This window comes from Trichosurus vulpecula, chromosome 9 (assembly GCF_011100635.1).
Source record: "Trichosurus vulpecula isolate mTriVul1 chromosome 9, mTriVul1.pri, whole genome shotgun sequence".
Taxonomy (NCBI): domain Eukaryota; kingdom Metazoa; phylum Chordata; class Mammalia; order Diprotodontia; family Phalangeridae; genus Trichosurus; species Trichosurus vulpecula.
The window spans coordinates 146,279,544-146,302,995 of record NC_050581.1 but is presented as its reverse complement, the minus strand read 5'-3'; the positions used below and the strand labels follow the sequence as shown (position 1 = coordinate 146,302,995).

The window sequence follows — 23,452 nt, the reverse complement described above, 5'->3', positions numbered from 1 at the left end:
CCTAGATGTTAACAAAGGACTGGACAAAAAGGGTGGAGAGATTCAGGCTAGATGATAACGTGGTGGGAATTTGTAATTTGTTAAATGATTGTACACAGATTCTGGAGTTTAATGTCCGGAGTATTGAAATCAGAGTCACAGGAACAGCATGCACAATAATCCTAAGGATCCAAATAAACATTGAGAGGGAACAAAGAGGGGTTATTGATTGTTCCCGGCCAGCTTGGAAGGAGGTCTCTTGTCTCGGGGAGTACCCCAGGGACCTCTGCTTGGCTCTGATGGTCACCATTCTTGTCAGTGACTTGTATAAAGCCTTAAGTGCTGAATTGTCAGAGGGAAACAAAGGTAGGAGGAATCACTAACAAACACATTGGGTGGTAGCTTTGGAGTCTTAAAAGGGAACAAGAGGCTGGAACATTGGGCTGAATCGAAAAAGATGCAATTTAATAGGAATAAATGTCAAGGCTTATATTTGGGTTCAAATATTAAACTCACAAGGATAAAATGGAGGAGACATGGTTACAAAGTAGACTACCTGAAAAAGGTCTGGGGATTTTAGTGGACTGGAATCTTGATATACATCATCAGTGTCATCTGAAAAAAAGCTTAGTGGGATCTTATTCCTAGATCATCCACTTAGAGCTTAAGGGACCTTGGAAGCTATCAAGTCTAATCTTTTTTCACAGATGAAGAAACCGAGGCACTAAGGTTAAGTGACTTGCCCAGAGTTACATAGCTAGTAACTATCAGAGGCAGAATTTGAGCCCAGGTCTTTCTGACTACAGTGGGATAGTGTCCAGACCTGTGGTCCTTTTTGTCTGCAGTGTCTTATTCAGTACCAGGAACCATGTGGTAGGAAGAAACCATATCAGAGAGGACCCATTGGAGGGTGATGAGAATAATGAGGGGCCATGACAAGGATATATATGATAATAGATGGAGGCAACCAGGGCTGGTTGTGCAGAGAAGAGGGACATTGTAGTATGTGATAACTGTTTTCAAATATTGAAGGTTCTTCTGTGGGAAGAACCTTCTGTGGCTCTGTTTGTGCCCATGAGACTGAGCTGGGAGCCACGAATGAAGTTGCAAAGAGGTAATTTAGCCTCATTGTGACCAGTAGAGCTATCAATGGCCCAGAGGTGAGGTACTTCCTCTTTCCTTCTTCCCTTTTCTGTTTCAAGCAACCTTATTGCCATTTATTGAATATCAATATTTAATAAGGATCTGTAAGCATAGGATAAAAAGAGAAGCTAGCAAAGAGTCTGGAATTGTTGAGTTAGAGATATTAGAATCTTCCCAGTGTATCCTCTGGCTCACCCTCATGGAGAGCAACCAACAAGCCTGGGCAGTGGAGGGCCAAGGGAGGGGCAGGGGCATCCAGAATTTTAGGGACCTCAGTGGTGAGGTGGGAACAGATGGGAAGGGCAGAGCCAGAGCTGACAGACCTACCTGGCTCTGAGTCCTGACTTCTGGTGGGTTATTCTTCACTGGAGGGCTTTAAGTTGACCCCTACTCAAGGATGTGTTAGTGGGGATTATTATTGTTCAGGGGATCATTTCCTCGACCAGATGGCTTCTCCTGTCCCTTCCAGCTCTGATATTCTGTGATTTCCATTTTTTTTTTTAGTCATTTCAGTTGCGCTGGACTCTTCATGACCCCATTGTGGGTTTTCTTGGCAGAGACAGTGAAGTGGTTTGCCATTTCTGTCTCCAGCTCATTTTACAGATGAGGAAACTGAGGCAGACAGGGTCAACTTGTCCAGGGTCACACAGCTGGTATTTGTCTGAGGCTGGATTTGAACTCAGGGAGGTGAGTCTTCCTGACTTCAGGCCTGGTGCTCTGTGCTCTATGGTGCCACCTAACTGCCCAATTTCCATTTTATGGATGAAGTAACAGAGGACGAGAGAGACAGTTTATCTTGTTCAAGGTCTTACAGGAAGTTAGTGGCAGAGCCAGAATCCTAACCCAGATTCTTTGTGCTCCATCCCACCTGCTTCTGTTACACATGAACAGAATACCCACAGAGGCTCTTCTCAATCGGTGTGGATTCTACACTAGGAAATCTTTTTAGAAACAATATTTTATTTGAGATCTTTTGTTTTTACATCATCTTCACTTCCAAATATATTCCACCCCTCCCCCCTCCTCAGTGGGCACTCCTGGTAACAAAGAATAGAAAATGGAAAAAAAGGGAACAAAACCAACTGATCATGAGTTTCTTGTCTGATGGTATTGGCAGTATTCCATACCAGCAGCCCCCCACCTTGGCACAAAAAAACGGGTGGCTCCTCTTCTCAACTCTTCCCTAGGACCAAGCTTGAACATTGCATCTTAATTAACAAATGCCTGCTAATTGATTATAACCAATCTCATTATTAGTTCTGCTTTTATTATTGTAGCTGTTGTATGTGTGTATATAAATACACACACACACACACATATTTCCTATTTAACTTCCCTTTGTATCAGTTCATATCAGTCTTCCCATGCTTCTCTGAATTCATTATTCTTTCTCAAGGTGCAGTGACCACAATTTGTTTAGTCATTCCTCATCAGGTGGACTTATTCCTTGTTCCAGGAAATCTTTATTACCTGGAACTCAAGGAACCAAGAACCTTGGTAACCAAAATTTGCGTTTCTGTGTTGAGCTTTTCTGAGAGTCAGAAGACTGTTTGATATTGGAAATTTATTGTTATCATTATAATTATTTTTAAAGTGACTAAGTATTCCACAGACTCACAAATGTCAGTTATGGAAAGACCTTAAAAGAGACAAGAATAGCGTATTGAAAAAAGCCATGTTGAGGTTCTGTAGAGTGGTTTTAAGTCCCAGCTTTGTGTGACTGTGGTAGCTACTCCCTGGCGCTTTCTGGGCTTCATTTTCCCCAGTCTGGAAATGGGAGGAGATAGATCAGAGATTTTTAACATGGGGTCTGTGAACTTAAAAAATTTTTGATAGCTATGTTTCAATATGATTTCCTTTGTAACATTGTATTTTATATTATTCTTTTAAAACCATGAGAGTGAGAAGGGGGTAGACTGCCCAAGAAGCCTGGACCAGATGATCCAGAGTAAGGTCTGCTCTGACATTCCGTGTTCCAAGCTCTCCTCCTGGCACTGGGATATTTTGTTCTGTTGTTAGAGATTCTCGGGTCCCTCCAGGGTCTGACATTTTGTGTCCTGTGATCAGTCCTCTCATTCAGGCCCCTCATTATTTTTTCTGAGCTCAATACTACTCATCCAGCCCAAACTGCCACACATTTATACATCTCCCTTCCTGTGCAGCAAAAGTAAATGTTCATGATAAGGACCCACAGGCCACATGTGATCATCAGCCAGCAAAGGAAAACATTCAGTACCCTGTACTCCGAGCACTGGGCCTGGGAGTCCAGCAGAAGGGCCTCATAGATTTAGAAATATTTTCCACAAGGGTTTTGGCTTAACCCTGAGGTCCCTCAAAACTCAGTCCCCTTGGATTCTGGTTTGGAAAGGCTTCTTGGTGTCTTGGATGGAAGGATGTTGGAAGTGTCCAAAAGACTTCGAGGCTGGGCTCAGCTTTGCTGGTTCTTCTGCTCCGACCTCGATGGAGCTGCTGAATCTCTGTGATTCTCAGATTTCCCCCTTTGAAAATTGGGGTCATGATTCTGACCCTGTGGGGAGTGGGGCAAGGATCAGCGAAGGTCATGCCAGGAGAAGGTGCTCTGTTTACAGTGAGGCGGCCTGGCCTGGGGGAGATTTTTGGACAGCAGACCTGGGGCCTTGGATTTTTGTCTCTTCTGCCATCATTTCCATCTTGGGGGCTCAGTTGAAAAGGAAGGGAGTTCCCTTCTTTCCAGAGCTGGGGGTGGGGGACTGGGTCTGTGGGTGTGGAATATATACTTTCTGGCATAGTTGATGGTCTGGTTTTACTGACCCGCTCTTTTTCATTTACATTTTTTTTTTATTACAAAAGCTGTCTCTCTGGGTAGAGGAAGGAGATCCAGGGTGTTCCAAAAATCCACTGCTCTGAGACGTTTGGGACATCCTGTATTTAAAAATGGTGATGTAAAACCAAAAGGAACCCAGATAATAACATTTTTTAAGGGGGAGTAATGAGTTTTCTTTTGTTTCTGTTGTGAGGTATTATTGTTAAAAGGCCAGAGAAAGCATGGCAAAGTGGCTAGAAAGCTGATGTCAAAGCCAGGACTTTCTGGCTGCAAGTCCTGACTCTGACACATGCTGGCTTTGTGACTCTGGCCGGGCTGGCCATTTCATCTCTTAGAGATCCAATAAGGCAGCTTCAAGTTAGGGTGGGTGCAGACCTGCCTAGAGAGGGACACTTTTCTTCCTCCTGGAGTTCCTTATGGCAATGAAATTCCAAGGTCCAGTCCCTCCACTACTGTCCCTAAATCAGAGACTGGTGGAGTACAGGGGTGGCCAGCTCTTCCCAAGGGGGCAGCCTACAAAAACCAGATGAAAATGGAATTGGGAAATGTTTGCAAAATAAATCAAAATACAATACAGCACAGATAATGTTAATTTGTGTTTCTTTTTTAAGTCAAGATGAAGTGGCCTGCAAGGATCAGTTTCTCTTTTAATTTGATGCTGCTAAAATGAAGTGCTGGACCTGGATTCAAATCCTGGGATTTGATATTTACTAGCTCTGTGACTCTGGGCAAATCACTTTGCTCCTCTCTGGGTCTCAACTTCCTCATCTTTAAAATGGGGGTATTGAATGAACCCTGTGACTTCTAAGGCCCTTTCTGCCTCTAAATCTTAGATCACCTTTGCCTTCTGCCCCTGAAATACTCTCAGCCATCGACCTAAGTATTTGAAAACCATCATTCGTATGTTAGTCTCTTGTTAAAGTTTAGCCTGCTGTCTGAGTGTCCCTGAGGCTTGCTTTGAATGGAAGTTGAGCTGTCAGGGCCCATCTCTCTTCATTGGTGAGCCCTGCCTACTTTGGCTGGAACTGTTCTTTCTCTTCTGCATGTGTCCATTAGGTACCTGGTAAGGGCAAAGAGCCTGGAGAACCTCAACTGATCCTGTCCTGAAGCAGCTTAAGCTTTGTTGTGGGCACCTTGGGTTTTACTCCCTCTAGATGGAAGAACTAATAAGTATCAGAACTGAGATTCAAGCCAGGTTTCCCACCTCAACCCTTCTATTAAGGGGGACTATACATACATATGTACATACACATATGTGCGTGTGTGTATATATGTATATACATATACGTTTTTACTGGCACTTATTATTTCTCCCTCCTGCTTCCCATGGAGCAATAAAAAATAAATAAAACCCTCACAATAAATATACTTAGTCCAGCAAAACACTCTCACTCCCACCCCAAACCCCAACCCTGCTTCTACAAATGTATGTCTCATTCTACATTTTAGGTCTTATCACTCTGTCAGGAATGTGTCTGACATGCCTCATCTTTCATTTTAAAGATTTTGGGGACTGAGACCCAGAGGGTAAAAGTGACTTATAGGTTTATAGAAAAGTAGATTCAGAGCTAGAAGGAACTTGAACCTTTAAAAAATATTTTTTAATCTTTTTTTTAAACATATATTGTTAAAAAATCAGTTCCAAATTCTCTCTTTCCTTCCAGTCCCTCCCCCACCCATTGAGAAGGCAAGCAATATGCTATCAATTATACATGTGAAATCATGCAAAACATATTCCACATTAGCCATGTTGGAAGAAAATCAAGAAAAATAAAGAAAGTGAAAAAAAATTACACTTCAGTCTGGCACTGAGATTCCATCAGTTCTTTCCCTGGAGGTGCACAGCACTTTTCATCGTGAGTTCTTTGGAGTTGTCTTCGATCATTGTATCGCTGAGACGAGCTAAGTCATTCACAGTTGATCATCGTACAGTGTTGTTACTATGTATAATGTTCTGATTCTGCTTATTTCACTTTGCATCAGTTGGTCCAGGTCTTTCTAGGTTTTTCTGAAAGCATCCTGCTTGTCATTTCTTATAGCACAATAACATTCCATCACAATCCAATACTACAACTTGTTCAGCCATTCCTCAATTGATGGGCATCCCCACATTTTCCAGTTCTTCGCCACCGCAAAAAGAGCTGCTATAAATATTTTTTGTACTTAGAGGTCATTTTCCTTTTTCTTTGATCTCTTTGGGATCTAGACTTAATGGTGGTATTGCTGGGTTATAGGGTAGGCACAGATTTATGGACCTTTGGGCACAGTTCCAGATTGTTCCTGATAGGACCTTTCATAATGTCCAGGCCCATCTTATCTCACAGTGGAGGAAGTGGAGGCCCAAAGCTGTTTAAAGACTTGCTTGGGGTCACCGCCAAGAAGCGTCTGAGTCAGGACCTGAACTCTTCTTCTTGACGCCCAGGCCCAGTGTTTTATCCATTCCAACGTGGCATTGAGTCACATTTCAACCAGGCTCTGATGCTGTGATGGCTTTGGGGTAATAGGCAAAGATCAGCCCTGGTTGAGTTCCCCATTTCAAACCCTGTTTTGCTGGGAAGACTTAGAGAGATACATTACAGTTCAGGTCAGTGGGATTGATATTTTAACATTCTAATAACTGCATTTCAGTATAATTAGTTACTTTTGTATTGTGTTATATTACATGCTAGTCATAACCTTACCATACCATACCTTCCTTTTCCACATTTAAAAATATAATTCTGAGACTGCCAAAGAGGTTCATGGCACAGAAAGGCTTAACAGCTCCCACTGTAGTTGGAAGAATCAGAGAACCTGGGGTGGAACTCCGGATCTGCCACAGCTGCCTGTGATACCTGTGAGACCTCGGACTAGTCACTTCCCCTTCCATTTCTTCCCCAGAAGAGTGAAGGGAGAGGCTGGTGCTGAGTGGTGTCTAAGCTCAGTGATCCTGGTTTCCTTCCTCTGCTCTGTTCCCATGGAATTGAGTTCTTTGTGGGTACAGGTGTTCTTCCCAAGGTAAGGTTTTTGTGGAGGCAGTTAACTGTAGGGGAGCGCTGCCTGCACAGTAAAACCCAGCTTATTCTCAGGCTGTTTTCAAGGGGTACAAAGGGTACAGATGAGGGTAGGCAGGGTGAGTTGTGGAGGATTTGTAAAGATCTGCAATTTTCTTCTTTTCTTATAACTCAAAAGAGTTTTAACCGAGTGTGGTCTGGTAGGAATCCTCTGGGACTCCTTGGGTTTTACTGAATTGAGAAGGGTGATTTGTAAATGAGCAGGGCTAGTTCACTTGTAAATGGGCCCTTCTAAACACTTTGAGGGTGCTTAGAAATGGGGCAGGCATTTTAACCAGTCCCCTTGGAATCTTTTTTTTTTAACTGTGTGTGCAGGGTATTTTGGCTTGGCAAATTATCCAGTCAGCCTTTGGCTCCCGATCTCCTCTCCTGCTGCCTTGCTCCACACCCCCCCCCCCCCCCATCAGCTGAATCATAGATAAAGCATTTCAGAGCTGAAAGAGACCTAAGAGGCCATTTAGACCAACCCCCTACATTTTACAGCCATGGGAGAAGGAAAATTACTTGTCCAAGGTCACATCGCAAGTTAGCACCAGACCTTGGACCAAGGCCCAGGTGTTTCACATCCTAACTCAGTGCTCATAAGATCATAGGTTTAGAGCTCTTCTAGAGATCGGGGCCCCACCAGATTGAGTCTGAAAGTAATAAGCTTTATATTGTAATTCGCTTTTCACAACCTCTAATGTGGGTCATGGGTGATTTGGCATCGAAATGCTTTTTTATAAAGGGTTGTGATTCCAAAATCCTGAGCTTACTAATGGCATTTAAATTTTTTTATTTTTTATTTTTTTACAAACCTCTCTCAAGGAGAAATATGTGTGTGTGTGTGTGTGTGTGTGTGTGTGTGTGTGTGTGTGTTCCTCTGTTTTGGTTAGTTCCTGGAGTTGTGCCTTACTTCTGTCTCACATGAATTGAAGGAAAAGCACTTTGGGATAGCCCATCTACTCTGTGGAATAAGGAGAATGGGTTTGGCTGGTGTTAGTGAAGGAAGGTGATTCGGGCTCTTGTCCTTGGGTGGAGTCGGATGGTTCCACAAAGCTTCCCTCATCTCTTTTTGCTGCAGTCTCTCAGGCTGCCTTGTCTGCTTTCTCCTGTACAGCTGGCATGTTAGCACTGCCATGTACTAGTGTGTGTACTTGTCCTTCCTAGAGAGTGGAAGGGTAGGGTGTTGGGGGAGATCAGCTGCCTCCTTCTCCTTCGATGCCAAATCACCCATGACCTTCTCCTTCCTTACTATAGATTATAAGCTCCTTTTGAGGGCTGAGTTATCTTTTCTCCCTTCTTAGGTACCTAGTCTATATTCTAAGGTCTCTTTCAGCTTGGACCAATATGCTGTGTTCTAAAGTCCCCACCCTGTTCAGACATTCTACATTCCAAGGTCTTTTCTTTCTCTTTGTTCTAAGATCTTACCCAGCTCTGACATTCTCTGTTCTAAGGCCCCTCCCAGCTCTGACATTCTGGGTTCTAAGGCCCCTCCCAGCTTTGACATTCTGGGTTCTAAGATCCCTACCAGCTCTGGCATTTTGGGTTCTAAGGCCCCTCCTGGCTCTGACATTCTCTGTTCCAAGGCCCCTCCTGGCTCTGATATTCTCTGTTCTAAGGCCCCATCAGGCTCTCGCCTCCTCCGTTCTAAGGCCCTCCCAGTCTCTCTTGTCTCTGATCTGGGGCCTTCCTGGTGGCAGGCAGCGAGGTCACCGTCACTCCAGTGCAGACAATAGAGTCATCCCCATAGCTGGACACCCCTTGACATCCCTCCTTCCTGTGCCTAATTATGAAGGAAAGTAAAACAAAATGAAGACACTGTGCTTGCTTCTTAATCAGACATACATAGCAGGGAGAGATGTAATTATACTAGTCATTTGGCTACAGTAATTAAAACTTTAATTATCACTGTTTTCCACACCCTTTGGCCATCCTGAGCCATTTTGATCTGAGGAGGGCTCCTTTCCCAGCCCTGGATGGCAAAGCAGATTGTACCCCTCCCCCACTTTTTATGTTAGGATCTAAGAAGCTGTGTGGCCTGGGACCCAGAGAGACCTGGTTCTCCTGTATGACCTTGGGTAGGTCCCTTTCCTTCCCCCTGTGTAAAGCAGGGCTTCAGATTAGTTGGCCCGCCCCAGCTCCCTTCCAGCTCTGACATGCTGTGTGGTAGCTCTGTGATTGTTTTTGATCCCTGGTGAATTTTTTTTGTTCCTTTTTTTTTTCTCTTTCAAGTCCAAAGTCACCGAGTGCTTCAGAAAAATGCATAAATCCCCTCCCACTGTCCCCTGGCACAGCTGGGAAGGCACAGAGGGAAAGCGTAGTAGCCGGTTCTTCAATGCCTAGTCTTGTTTCCAGCTGATAGGCTCATCAGAAGAGGCAGCCTTCCCTCCTTGATGGGAGGGCTGGGCCTGCTGGGTCCTGGCGGCCTCTCGGTTTCTCCCTCTAGGGCAGCACTCCCCGTCCCTAGCTGTCCGATCCTCCCTGACTGGCAGGGGGTGGGCATCAGCTCCCCTCCCCTGGATGCTCTTTCCCAGTTGTATCTTTGCCTGATGGAACTGGGCAGGAAAGATGAAGAACCCCCCTCCCCTCCTTTACCCTTGGCTTCCTGCACAGGTGTGAGGCGCTCAGCATTGGGCAACCCCTTATGGAAATCGGCTTTTAAATTATCCAATTACTGCCAAGAGGAAACTGCTAATTGCTTTTCCTGCATCAAATTGCTCCTCAGCCTTCTAAGAAATTAAAAAAAAACCTCTCAAACCAGGAACGGAGAAACTTGGTGGGAAGATGGGAACTAGTGAGAGCCATCTGATCCAAGGTGTTCAAAGCTGAGGTGAGGTAGGAGTGTGTGTGTGTGTGTGTGTGTGTGTGTGAGAGAGAGAGAGAGAGAGAGAGAGAGAGAGAGAGAGTGAGAGAGTGAGTCTCCATGTGGTGGAAAGAGCTTTGAATTTGGAGTCCAAGGACATGAATTTGCCACTTTTTACCTTGGGCGAGTTATTCAACCTCTATGGGGCTTGCTGCGCCTAGAGTCAGGAAGATCTGAGTTATAGCCTTATGACCCTCAGCAAATCACTTAACCTCTGTCTGCCTCAGCTTCCTCAATTATAAAGTGGGACTAGTAATAGAACTTACGTCCCTGGGTTGTTGTGAGGATCCAATGATTTATATACTTGTAAAGAATCCAGTATTTGTAAAGCATTAACACAGTGCCTGGCACGTAGTGAAAGTGCTTAATAAATACTTGTTTCCTCCCTCCCTCCCCCCTCCCCCCCTCTTCTCTCCCTTCAGTGTTGGATTGCATTTCCAGTAGACCGCAAACTCCTTGAACGCTTTCATTTCTGTGTTTGTATCTCCAGTGCCAAGTGCAGTTTGTAGTATGCAGGGTCTTAATCAGTGTTCATTGGTTGATTGATTTTCTCTAAGATCTTTTCCAGCCTAGAACCCTGGAATTCTAGAGCAGATATTACGGATCAGGGCACTGAGGTCCAGAAACGGGGGTCAGGATTTGAACCCGGATCTTGTGACCCCTGATTCATGATTATTCTTCCTCTAGGTAACCCACAGAATGAGGCCTTTTTTTTTTCTGAGAAGTTTAGATGAATGAAAGACTGTGCTAAGGAGCTTTTGGAACCCCGATCCAACTACCTCATGTTATAGTGGTCCCGAGGGATTGGGGACCTTGGCCCATGTTGGCCGAGCAAAGCTGTGCTGTGGATGGATGAGAACTTCTGCTCCTGAATCCGTCTTATCCTAGTAGAAGATGGACCAAGTTTCAATACACCCAGAAATCTGGATTCAATTCAAGCCAGTACTAGCAGTGAAAGCAGTTTAGGTTTGGGGGCTAGGGCCTTGGATTTGGAGTCAGGAAGTCCTGGATTCATAGGCTGCCTTAGACATCCCTGAGCTGTGTGGCCTGGGGAAGCCACTCGGCCTTTCTAGTCTGTTTCCTCTTCCATAAAATGTTTGTGTGGGGTGGACTGTATGACTTCTGAGGTCCCTTCCTGCTCCGAATCTGGGGTCCTATATCAGGGCCTCTCTTGTGAGGAAGCCTGCTCAGGCACTTGTTTGTGTGGGGGCAGAGAGCAGCACAGATGGTTTTCCCAAAGGTACTTCCTGGCCCTATATGAAAATGCAGATTTTTTTTTTTCTAAAATTGAAGCATCTTGGAGAGGAAGGAAGGAATGAAGTTTGTGTTGTCCAACCCCAATGCAATGAAATGATCTCTTGGTCCCTGAAATCCTACTTCCTCCAGGTACTCCTCATTCTCCCCCTTCTCCAGAGCCGTCCTGGAGGGCTGTTCTCAGTGCTTGTCTCCACCCCTCCCTTAACACTGAACATATGTGGTCTGGTATTGCTAATAAATGGTTTTTTTGGGGGGTGAGGGGTAGGATGGATTCTATTTCTTTTTCCTACCCTCCACCAGACTGTGAGGTCCTCGAAGGGAGGGACCCGATGCTATTCCTCTTGACTTTCCCCAGGGCAGTGTTAAGCCAGGGACCTCACGTGTAGAGTAAACACCAATGGGTACTTGGTGTCTTGAGTTGGCTCAGTCAGAGATTTCTCAGTTCCATCTTCCTCCAAGCCTGATCTTGTTTTGGTGGGGCTCCTTCTGAAGCTCTTCTAAACATTCTGTATTCCAAACCCTAGAGTGGAAGGGACACAATCTAAAGAGAGAGCTATCAGCTTGATGGGACAGGGAGGATGGACATCTTAAAAGCTAGTACGACCCAAACGGTGGAATGGAGGTAGTGAGCTCTCTGTCATCAGGAGTGTTTGAGCAGGGGCTGGATGACTCTGTTAGGGATGTGGTAGAAAGAATTTCGGGTAGGACTCCCCTGATACTCCCTTTGGCTTTTGAATTGATTGTGTGTACCAAGATCTCTTCTAGCTTGGACATTCTGTGCTTTGAGAGCTCGACCAGCTGGGACATTCTCTAAGGGTCTGTCCACGTTGGGCATTCTGTGTTCTAAGGTCCTTTTGAAATTGGGCATTCTCTGCTCTAAGGGCCCTTCCAGCTGAACGTTCTCTGCTCCAAGGGTCTGTCTGCCCAATATGCTGTGGTCTAAGGTTTCTGCCAGCCCTAGTATTGTGTGATTCTCTCTGCCAAGTGAATAGAGTGTATGTGAAGGGACTGACATTAAATGAAAATGAAAACCTCACTTTTAAGCCAACACTGTCTCCAGTAACTTTGGGACTAGATTTTTTTCAAAGTTTTATAATACTGTCTTTTGTTTTTGCACAATAGTCATCTTTTCTTACTCATCCTTTCCATTATACCCTTGTGCAGAACATTGAGTCATTTTTAAAAGGTGTTTGGAAGGGTTTGGGGGAGAGCTCAGGTGAGTCCCTGCCTTTACTCTGCCATCTTAGCTCCAACATCTTGGCTTCGCCATCTTGGCCCCGCCATGGAGAACATTTCAACCAAGCTGACTGGCTAAGCGGCTGCCTGCATTAGACAGGGCACTCCCTCTTCCCTGGCACCTCCGAGGTCATCCCATCCACTCGGTGTCCCACATGGAGGAAGCCAGAGCTGGGATTTGAACTCAGGTCCCCAGCCTGCACGTTGGCCCTCTTTCCTCTGCACCAGGATACCGCCTGACTTTCTCTGTGCACGCAGCTTCCTTCCATCCCATTGCTCAGGCCGTATCTGATCCTGCCAGCTGACTTTGATTTTCCTTCTCAAATTTCCATAGACTCCTTGTGCCCTTGACATTTCATCTTGTATCACATTGACTTGGGTAAGAATTTGCTCTTCTGTGTCATTGGTCAGGCTGTCAGCTGAGCATTAGGAAGCACCTGCTTAGCATCAGTACTGTGCCACGGTTAGACCCTGAGGTCACAGAGTCATCAGTGGAACAATCCTTGACCTCAGGGAGCTTCCATTTCATTGGAGCTTTGGGAGCTGCACAGAGAGAGATAAGTACAAGGAAGATTGACGACGATGGAGCAGGGCATTGAAAAGCTGTCAAAATCTGACCCAGAGATGCCTAATAATTGGGGCTGGGTGGGCAATTTTCCCTCTCCCTATCCCCAGCACTTAACAATATGGCGGAGTTGTTTTGTAGCAGACAGAGCCCTGGGCCCAGAATCAGGAAGTGGCCTCAGATACTTATTAGCTGTGTGACTCTGGGCAAGTCACTTAACTGCTATCTGCCTCAGTTTCTTCAACTGTAAAATGAGCACCTACCTTCCAGGGTTATTGTGAGGATTAAATGAGATAATATTTGTAAAGAGCTTAGCACACTGCCTGGTACATAGTAAGCACTATGTAATGTTAACCATTATTATCTCTTCAAAACAACTTTATTGTTTATTTATATTTAACACTGAAAAAAAATTTTTGAGTTCTAACTTCACTCTCTCCCTTCTACTTCTCCCCCACCCATTGAGAAGGCAAGCAGTATGATATTAATTATACATTTGAAATAATTCAAAACATTTCCATATTAGTCATGTGATGAAAAAAAAAAGGCAAGAAAAGTAAAGAATTAAAGAAAAAAAGCTTCCTTCTGCACCCAGACTTCATCAGTCCTTTCTTTGGAGGTGGAGAGCATTTTTCATTAATGTTGAATATTTTTGAATTTAGTAGTAGAAACTCGAACCCAGAACTTTTGGTTTCTAGGCCTCTGTTCTCTGCCTCTTCCCCCGCCTGCCTCCCCATCGTATGGGTTTGTTTGGAAAAGGCACAGAACTGCTGTGGCTGCTGCTGGCTGTCATTCAGAAGGTGTCCGTTTAGTTCTCCCACGTATTAGGGCAAGCGGCTGGGATTTTACTTGAGTGCTGGAAATTGCCTGCATGTAGGAAAAGATCACGTCTGAAATTTGGAGTTAATGTCTCTCTGTGTTTTCCCGTCCCATTTAACGTTTCCTGTTAGTCTCTCAACAACTCTTTCTTTAACTGGTGGGATTTAGAACTGGCAGTGACCTTCGATGTCACTCACATCACTTAGTGACCTCTCATTTTGTTGTTGTTTCGTTGTTTTTTAATGGTGTCTGACTCTCTATGAACTCATTTGGGGTTTTCTTGGCAGAGATACTGGAGTGGTTTGCCATTTCCTTCTCCAGCTCATTTTACAGATGAGGAAACTGAGGCACACAGCATTCAGTGACTTGCCCAGGGTCACACAGTTAGTGGCTGAGGTCACATTCAAACTCAGGTCTTCCTGATTCCACTGAGCCACCCAGCTGCCCCTTATTTTATAGAAGAAGAATCCGAAGCCCCAGGAGATCCAGTGATTTGCCCAGAGTGCCACAGGTGGGCAATGGGAAGAACCTGATTTTCACAGCCTGAGGAACTGACTCCACAGCTTGTACGTAGTGCCCTCTCTGCCCGGCCCCGCTTTTATCTGACAGATGTGAATCTCTCTCTCTTTGCTGGATGTGGAGGGGAATCTGAAAGCCAAAACCCACCAGCTTAGGATAGAATTAGAGCTTCTTTCTTTAGGGCTTCTCTCCCAGGAATTTCTCAGCCCTCCCCCTCATTCGGGCGCCCAGTGGGAAAATACCAGCCGAGGCGGCCTTTGAAAAGTGCATGGGCCCATTCTGAAAGGAATACCGGCCATCTCCCCGGAAATGCAGCTGCTTCTGGTGTAGGATGTGACAGCAACTTTTATCAGTAGCTTGGTAACACCCAGCCCACTCTTCTCAAGGAAAACAGAACTCTGAACTCGGTTCCCATCTTGGTGGGTAAATAAAAGAGACAGTTGTTGCAAAGCCTGCTTTTTTAAAAAAAATGTCACCTTATCATGTGGGAGTAGCCCAGGAAGGTTCTTGCTTCTGTTGCGGAATTTGGCTGTGAACAGGGGACTTTCCCCTCCTCACACACTCGTGCCCATGCCCCCGGTCATATTAAGGGGAAATGTGACACCGTAGAGAAACCCTTCCTGTCCCGTGGATGCTGAGTGCCTGGAGTCTGATCTCTGCCGAAACGGGCCAGGGGTCAGGGCCGGAAAAGGCCATTTAAAATAGCTGCGTCTTCCTCTACCAGAAACAACTACGTCTCCAGGGAGAAGGGACTCCTTTTAGATCGGGGCTGCGGGAAAAGCATGACGGCACGGGCTGCATTTCGGTCTTCGGGCTGGGACCGTGTGCCAGTTACCGGGATGGGAGCCGCATCCCATCCTTAAGAACGTCCAGTCTTCTTCCTTCTTTTCTTCCTCACCTCTGCTCCCTGCCTTCCTTTTAAAAGCACTGACTCTAGGCTAGAGCCCCAGGTTGTTCAGCTGTGTCCGACTCTCTGTGACTCCATGGACCATACCAGTTCTATCCAGTGGTTTTTATTTTTATTTTTTCAAAGATACTGGAGTGGTTTGCCGTGTCATTCTCGAGTGGATCAAGGCAAACAGAAGTGAAGTGACTTGCCCAAGGTCATACAGCTGGTACATGTCTGAGGCCGGATTTGAACTCAGGTCTTCCTGATTCCAGGCCTAGTGCTCCATTCACTGAGCCGCCGAGCCGCCAGAGTCACAGGATGTGGGTTCAAATTCTGTGACCTTGGGAGAGTCGCTTCATAATAACAATAGCTAGCATTTATGTAGTGCTTACTAGGGGCCAGCATCCTTACAAGACAATCCTGGGAGGCAGGCGCTATTATTATCCCCATTTTACAGGTGAGGAAACTGAGGTTAAGTGACTTGCCCAGAGTCACACAGCTGGTAAGTGTCTGAGGCAGCATCTGAACTTGGGTCCTCCTGACCCCAGGCCCAGCGCTCTAACCACTGAACCACCTAGAACTTCCATAGACCTCCACTTGGTCCTTTGTGAAAGGAGGGGCTTGTAGCAGAAGATCTCCTGGGCCTTCCAGCTTTTGATCTATGGTTTTACAATCCTTTCCCAGCAAAATTATCTTTAAAAAAATTTAATCTCATATTAAATTTAAAAGACAACTTGGCAAAATTTTCTTGAAAGAACAGCAAAACCAAATGAAACTTAAACATTTGCAACTAGTTAAATTTTTAAAGGAACCTTTTACCTACAGATAACACACCCATCATCACCTCCCTTCATGTGCCCTTCCTTCATCTTTGTCATTTGATCCTGTCTTTGTGCATCCGTTTTTCCCATTCGATTTTTCTAACTACTAAGTGAGAGCTTAGAGTAGTGGGCAGAGTCAGGAAATCGAGCCTTGCATCTCATGCCTACTAGATGTATGACCCTGGGTAAGTCACTTAACCTCCTAGTATCCCTTGGAAGCTCTCTAAAATACTAAGGTACAGACCATTTGCTGAATCTTCGTTTGGGGTCAAGGGAGTGTGAAATCCTGAGTCCAGACTGAATGAATTACTTGGAGCAGTAGAACAATTTATTCATCTTCTGGTCTCTCTTTCCTGGCTCACATGCCATCGCTTGGCTAGTTCCGTGTTTCTTTGTATTCCTCACATTAGGCCTCACGATAGCACCCTCCTACGTCGATAGGTTTGCTTATATTTTGTTCCATCTTCCTGAATTGTTGGATATTTAGATTGTTTGTGGATTTTCTTAGGTGACAAATAATGCTCCTAGAAGAATCTTTGAATGGATAGCTTTGCCCTTTTTGGAAAATAGGAGTATTCCTGATAAGGGATTATTGGGCTAAAAACCCAACATGACAACTCGTAGTGTTCTCCTGGGTCGTTTTTCAGAAAGTTTTGACTGGTTCGAAGCTCTTCCATCAATGTCTGAGAATCTCTGTTCTTCCCCAATTCTGTAGCACTTTTTTTATCCTTTAATTTTTTTTTTTTGGTTAATTTAGTGGGTGTGAGATAGTGTCTGAAAGTTGTTTTCATTTGCATCTTTTTGATTACTAGGGAGGGTAATTTCTTTTCAAGTAATTGGTATATAATTTGTATGTTCTTTTTTGGTAAATTGTCCATCCCTTTTCTTTGACCGTTAATCTGTTGGAGAATGTATTGCCCAAGGATACGTGTACCAATTCTTTTTATATTTATGATACTATTTTTATATATTTGTTGGAATTTTCCCCCAATCTGTTATTTCTCTTTTTATTGTCAGCCGACTTTTTAGGGAACACGCAGAAAGTAATTCGCACTCGTACTGTGACTTAGTGCTTACAGAACCTTTGCCTGGTAACCATCCGAGGGCTGGAGGATTTCAGATTTATCATCTTCCCTTGACAGACAAAGAAGTGAAGGCATTAGGAAGCTTGTGACTTGTCCAGGGTCCGCCAGCCTTTAAGTGTCAGAGCTAGGCTAAGAACCCAAGTCTCTCTTGATTCCAAATACAGCTTCAGAGAGGAAGGCATCTCCCTGCCCCCAAGAAGCATACAGGCTAGGAGAGGAGAGGCATGTATGTACACATGAACATTAACCTAGAGATACCAGGACGGACCGAGCAGCAGAGTGAGGAGATCTCAAATCTAGTCATAGCTCTGTTTGCTGTGTTTCCTTGGTGGTTTGCTTGCCCTCTCTGGTCCTCTCTTGTCAAATGAAGGGTTGGACTAGCCCCTCTGTGAAGCCCCTTCTGGTGGTGGGTCTGCTGGAGCCAGCCCACTGGTTCTGGTTCTCTAATTGTTGCATTTTCAGTGTGAGCATTTACACCTGGGAAATTGGTAAATGCTACAAATCACGGCTTGAGTTACCGTTTTGTGGATAGTCTAGATTTAGGGGAGTGATGGAGAAAATGTTACCGGTAATGCTGATTCTCACGTTTCCTTCCACAAAATGACTAGTGTGGAAATCTGTTTTGCACGATCGCACATGTACAACCTATGTCAGATTGCTTACCATCTCAGGGAGTGGGGAGGGGAAAGAGGAAGGGAGGGAGAGAATTTGGAAGCTAAAACTTAAAAAAAAATGTCCAAATTGTTTTTACATGGTATTGGGGTAAATATTATTTAAAGAAATAATGCTGATTAAACTTAAAACTGTGTCTGGGTATGTGTCCCATCATATTGCCAGCACAGCGCTGCTTCTGGATTGCTAAACTTCTCAGACTATAGACTCTTGGTACTTTTTCCTTCCCTAAACTTTTTAAATATTTGATAGTTGCTTTTGAGCCCATATTGTACCTCTCCAGTAAACTCTAAGCCCTTGGAATACAGAGACTGTCCCACTTTTGCATTTCTGAGACCAGGACCTAACACAGTGCTTGGCACACAGTACAGATTTATTTCTTAATTGATGCTGAATCTGTAAACTCAATCCCTCGCCCTGGAGGACCTTCCAGCCCAGTTTAAGAAACAGGATCCCTTCCCTTTAGAAGGGCTCTAGGATACAAGGGAACACATGACTAAATGCTCAACGGGTGGCCAGGACAGTCAGCACTGGAGGAGGTCAGACAGTGATGATGAGACTTGACCTCATGCTCAGAAGATCTGAGTTCAAATCCTCCCTCTTTAAGCTGACTGTGTGACTTGGGCAGGCCATTTCAGATCTCCCCGTCCCAGGCAGCTCTTGTAAGACTATAAATTACAGACAAGTTGTTGATCTGCGTTGATGGGGGAGTTTCTTAGACCAGTGCAGCACTGGTGTGATTAAAAAAAATCCCAGAAAGCTGACATTTATTGTGTGCCTTAAGTTTCCCCAAGGGTTTTTTTAGTGTCTTATCTTACAATCCTAGGTTTGGGTTTGGAAGGAGCCTTAGGGACCGTCTAGTTTCTTCATCTTTCTTGTGCACGTCATGGACTCCTCTGGAAGCCGGGGGAGCCTGTGGACCTCTTCGCAGAATCATGGTTTTAAATAATTGGAGGAAATATTAAATTTCAGTTCAAGGTGAGTGAAAATAAAGACGGAGCATTTTTCACCAACTTTATGAATTCCCCTTCCCCCACCCTCCACTATAATCTAGCCACAGACCTGTAAGGGCTCCATGGACCCCAGGTTAATTCCACCCAATAAAACAATTCAGAGGGCAGCTGGGTGGAGCAGTGGATAGAGCACAAGGCCTGGAGTCAGGAAGACTAATCTTTGTGAGTTCAAATCCAGCCTCAGACACTTACTAACTATTTGACCCTTGGCAAGTCACTTAACCCTATTTGCCTCAGTTTCCTCATCCGTAAAATGAGCTGGAGGAGGAAATGGCAATCTACTCCAGGATCTGGGGACTCAAAGAATCAGAACTGAAACAACTGAACACCACTACCACCAACCCAATAAACATTTATTAAGAGCCTACTATGTGCTAGGTACTGTGCTAAGCACTGGGGATACAATTAATAAAAAGAGAAGTTAAGGGGCCCTCACCGAATCTAACCCACTCATTTTACAGATAAGCAAAGGTTAGGATTTCAGGCAGGATTTGAACCCAAATCCTCTTCTGACTCGGAATGTAGCCTACTTCTCCCTGCATGATTCTGCTCCTTACAGGGAGTACTTGAGGCCAGAGTTAGACCCTGGGCTAGCCTCCTGGTTGTAGGTGACTCTAGCCAAATTCACCAGCCCTCTAGACTGGGGATTGCTCGTCTTTCTAAGTTCCTAAACTACCGCAGGCCCTGCTTTCGCCCAGCGGGCGGGTTTTTGTCACGAGCCCTCCATGGTGTAAAGGCATTAACAGCCTACTTGTGATATCACAGCTGGCTCCTTCCAGAGGTCTTTGTTACGGGCTTGCAGCATTAGTGCCGATTTGGGGGATGTGTCTCTCTGTATCGGGGCAAAGCATCCGAATTTGCTTTATTAGCTGGAACTTCGATGCCTTTTCTCCAGTGGTTTTTCTCCAAAGCTTCTTGGTCCCTTAGACTCTGAGGCAGCACTTTGTCATCTCCCACAATGCATCCTTCATCAATAGACCTGAAACCCCTCCAGTGTCAGAGCCATAGGGGATCTTAGAGGAAGGAGTCAGCTAGCTGACCCTCTCATTTTACCAATAAGGAAGCTGAGGCCCAGAGTAGATGGGGTTTACAGTCTGGGTTCTGCCTTCCACCTACTCTGCATATACTTTGTATATGGTTCTCTGGTTCTCTGTGTGTCATCTCCTCATGAGGAGGGGAGCCCCTTGCCCTCTCTTCGGCTTTACTGACAGGCGAGACAAGGTCTGAAGAAAGGGAAGAAGTGCTGCCCTTGTTGGAGTCACCGGGGCTTGTGATAACAATACCATGTTTGCTTAACACTTTACAGTGTACAAAGTATTTCTTAGACATTCTCTCATTTGGCCTTGCCAGCGCCCAGTGAGAGGGACTGAGCAAGGGTGGCAATTTTTCTGCTTAGACAGTTGAGGAAATTGAATCTCAGAGAGTTTCAGTCCCTTCTTAATTAAGGTCCAAACTGGGACCAGAATCCAGGTTTTGTGCCTCCTCATTCAATTTTTCTGTAGCGCTATGCTGGCTTTCGTGTGTCTGAATGAATGAGAATCCTGCCCTGACTCTGACCCCTTCCTACTGTGTTGGTCACCGTTATACTGGGTGCCTGGGCAGTTTTGGAAAGAGGACTGGGTCCAGATCCCACCTTTGCTGCCTGTGTGACTGTGGCCAGGTTACTTAACTTCTCAGTACCTCAGTTTCCCCATCTGTAAGAAAGCAGAGAGGCTGGAATAGATAACTTTTGAGGTCCCCACCACCTCCAGGGTAATAATCTTTGATTCTTATTGCCTTTGTGACCTTTGGCTAGTGACTTCCCTTTTCTGGGCACTTGTTTTCTTCACCTGAGGATTTAAGACTATTCTCTCATGACCTTTGGTCTCAGGAAACCTCTTGGCTCAGTTCTCAGCCTATATAGACCTTGGAGCTATAGAAATGGGGCAGTTTGTGTGAGATTAGGTAGGCATTGCGGGAAGGACCCTTCCAGCTCGAACATTCTGTGAGATCCCTGCTGAACTCTGGGTATGAAACCTACCTGTCCCCTCTCATCCCTTCCCTTTGCTGAGCTTAGCCCCTCATCCCAGCGGCCACTTCACTGGCTCAGCCGGCTTTTTCCTTTGTCACCCCGGACAGCTGCTGCCTGGGGCTCAGGGCAAGGGCTGGAGGCCGGGAGACCCCCCTGAGTCAGAGGTTGGCCAGCTGCCCGCTGTAGCAGGCCTGGAGATGGATGAGACAGGCCGGGGAGCTGCTGTTCTGAGTCCTGGGCGTGGAGGGAGATTAGTGTGGCATGCAAGCCTTGTGACCTTTCCATGCCTCTCTTCCATATCTGGGCCTTCCCCTCCTACCCAGAGCCCCTTCTCCAAACCTGTTCTCAGATCCTTCATTCCCACTGAACAGGGAGGGGCTGACTAACAAACAACTCAGCGAGTGTGTGTGGGGAGAGCTTTGGGAACACTTTACTGAAGCTATGAGTAAGAATAACTGACACTTTTTACAATGTTCTCAAGTTTACAGAGGGCATTCTTCAGCGGTTCTGAGGTAGGAGGTTAATGCACTCTCACTCCCAATCTGCTGATGAGCAAAGGGAGGGGCCCAGCAAGGTAAGCTGGCTTCCTTCAGGTCTCCTTTCTCCAGGTCTGGTCAGTTAACATTTAGGAAGTGCCTACTGTGTGCCAGGGGTGGCGCTAAGCAACGTGGACACAAATAAAAATAAAAACAGCGCCGGCCCTCCAGGAGTGCACAGTCTAATGAGGTCAGGTCGTTTCCCCACCATGCTGCCCTGTGTCTCCTTGGCATTGCAGGTTAGTCAATATGGCTGTCACCGCCTTTGGGTCACAGCCAATAAAAGGACAGCAGGCCCAGTGGGCGTGCTGTATGGGGGCTCCTGTTCCCTCATCCTGGAGACCTGGAAGGTCAGAGCTAGAAGGGAGTCTCAGCAATCACCTAGTCCAGCCTTTTCATTTTACAGATGCCTAAAGAGGAGTAGCTATTTGCCCAAAGTTAGTAATTAGCAAAAACTGGGACTTGGATCTGGGGATTTTTAGTTCAGGGCCAAGACTCCTACATTATTTCCTGTCATTAAGCTCTGTAGAGTTCAGAGAGGGAGAGGGAGGGCTGTGGACTGGGGTGAGCAGGGAAGGGTTTCTGGAGGAAGTGAACCATGAGCCCCAAAGGGTGGGAATTTCTCAGGAAGGAGAGGAAGGGGAAGGGCATCCTCGGTGGGGGGACGTGTGTGAGAAAAGGGCTAGATCTATTCCAGGACCAGTGAAGAGACCGAATTGACTGACAGTGGTGAACATTCAGGTGAAGGGGTTTGGATTTTAGCCTAGGTAGGGCTAGTGAGGAGCCAAAGAAGGGTTTAGGGCAGGGAAGTGACGTGGGCCTTGGTGTTAATAAAATTAACCTGGTTGTCCTGTGCAGGACATATGGGGAGGGGGAGATGATTAAGAGGCTGGAGATGGGGAGAGGTATGGGCAGGCAGGGCTTCAGATCTGATGGATGGATTGCCTAATGAGCGGCTCTCCGATGGGGTTCCCAGGGTCCATTCTTTGCTCTGGGGCCTGGCCGGATGAGAGATGGGACTCTTGGGAGAGATTGTTTACACTTGGATTTTCTGATGGATTTGCCTCATTCTGGTGAACGAATCAGGATAAAAGGAGAGGATATGACTTAAGTCAAAGAAGGGCCCCAGCGATTCAGGACCTTCGTTATTGTCATTGTTTTTCTCAGGCATACCCCAGTGTAGGCTGTCGATTTGTGGTGGTCACTTTGGGTGGGACCTCAGAACATGGAATCTCTAGAATGTTAGAGCAGGAGGGAACCTTAGAATCTGGACTGTCAGAGCTGATGGAGGCCTTTGAAATAGGTGGAGAGCTGGAAGTCAGGTGGACTCCTCCCACCCCTCTCGGAGGATGTGATGAGACTGTCCAGCTCCTAAGTGCAGGAGCCAAGATTCTCACCTGACTCCAATTTCAACCCTTTTTCTCCTGCCCACATCACTCTTAGTGATGCTGATAGGCACCTTAGAGCCCGGAGCTGTCATTGTTTTTCCAGACTTGTTGGCTCTTCTGGCTAGTCTTCTGACTAGACTGGACAGCTCCTTGAGGACTGGGGTCACACTTTCGATTTCCCAACATCCTCAGGTGCCCAGTAGGGCACTTAGCTTGTAGAAAGTGCTTAGGAATTAATCAATCAATCAATTAACAAGGGTTTTATTAACTAAGTACCTTCTCTGTGCCAGGCACTGATAATTGTAAAAATGTCACGTTGTAGAGAGATTGAAAGTTTATAGAATACTTTCCTAACAAGAACCTGATGGGACCTGAGGAGACAGAGACAGAGACAGACAGACACAGAGACAGAAACAGACACAGAGAGACAGAGGGAGAGGGAAGGACGGAGAGACAAAGACCGACAGAAAGGGTGAAAGTGCCTTCTCCACCCTCCATCACAAAGCCAGCAAGTAGCAGACCCACCCCCTGGCTCTAGCTCTTCTGGCTCCAAGTCCAGAGCTCTTAAATATTTGTTGCATTTAAACAAATTCAATTAAAAGTAGGCTTTGTAATTTGGAGTCACTAATTACCAATCGGTGATAATCCAGACGTGCTCTGTGATTCTTACCTGGTCAAAATTGGACGTTTTGCTTTTGCCAGATTTTCAGTGTCTTTGCTTTGGAGTAACAGGAAATGAATCTATATTTAGGAGCTTTTTTAAAACAGTGGCTCCGTATATTAAATATTCCTTCAGCTTGTCCTTACCTTTGAGTCTA

At 45.6% G+C, this 23,452-nt stretch overlaps 1 protein-coding gene across 1 annotated transcript in view; it reads left to right on the top strand.

Moving 5' to 3' along the window:
• LOC118832268 (plexin-A1-like) overlaps positions 1-15,082 on the top strand; it is a 91,326-nt gene extending 76,244 nt beyond the window's left edge. Inside the window, exon 6 of the mRNA XM_036739650.1 lies at positions 14,944-15,082. Within this exon, the coding sequence (XP_036595545.1) occupies positions 14,944-15,082 (139 nt within the window). The remainder of the gene's footprint in view (positions 1-14,943) is intronic.
• Positions 15,083-23,452: the final 8,370 nt, after the last annotated feature.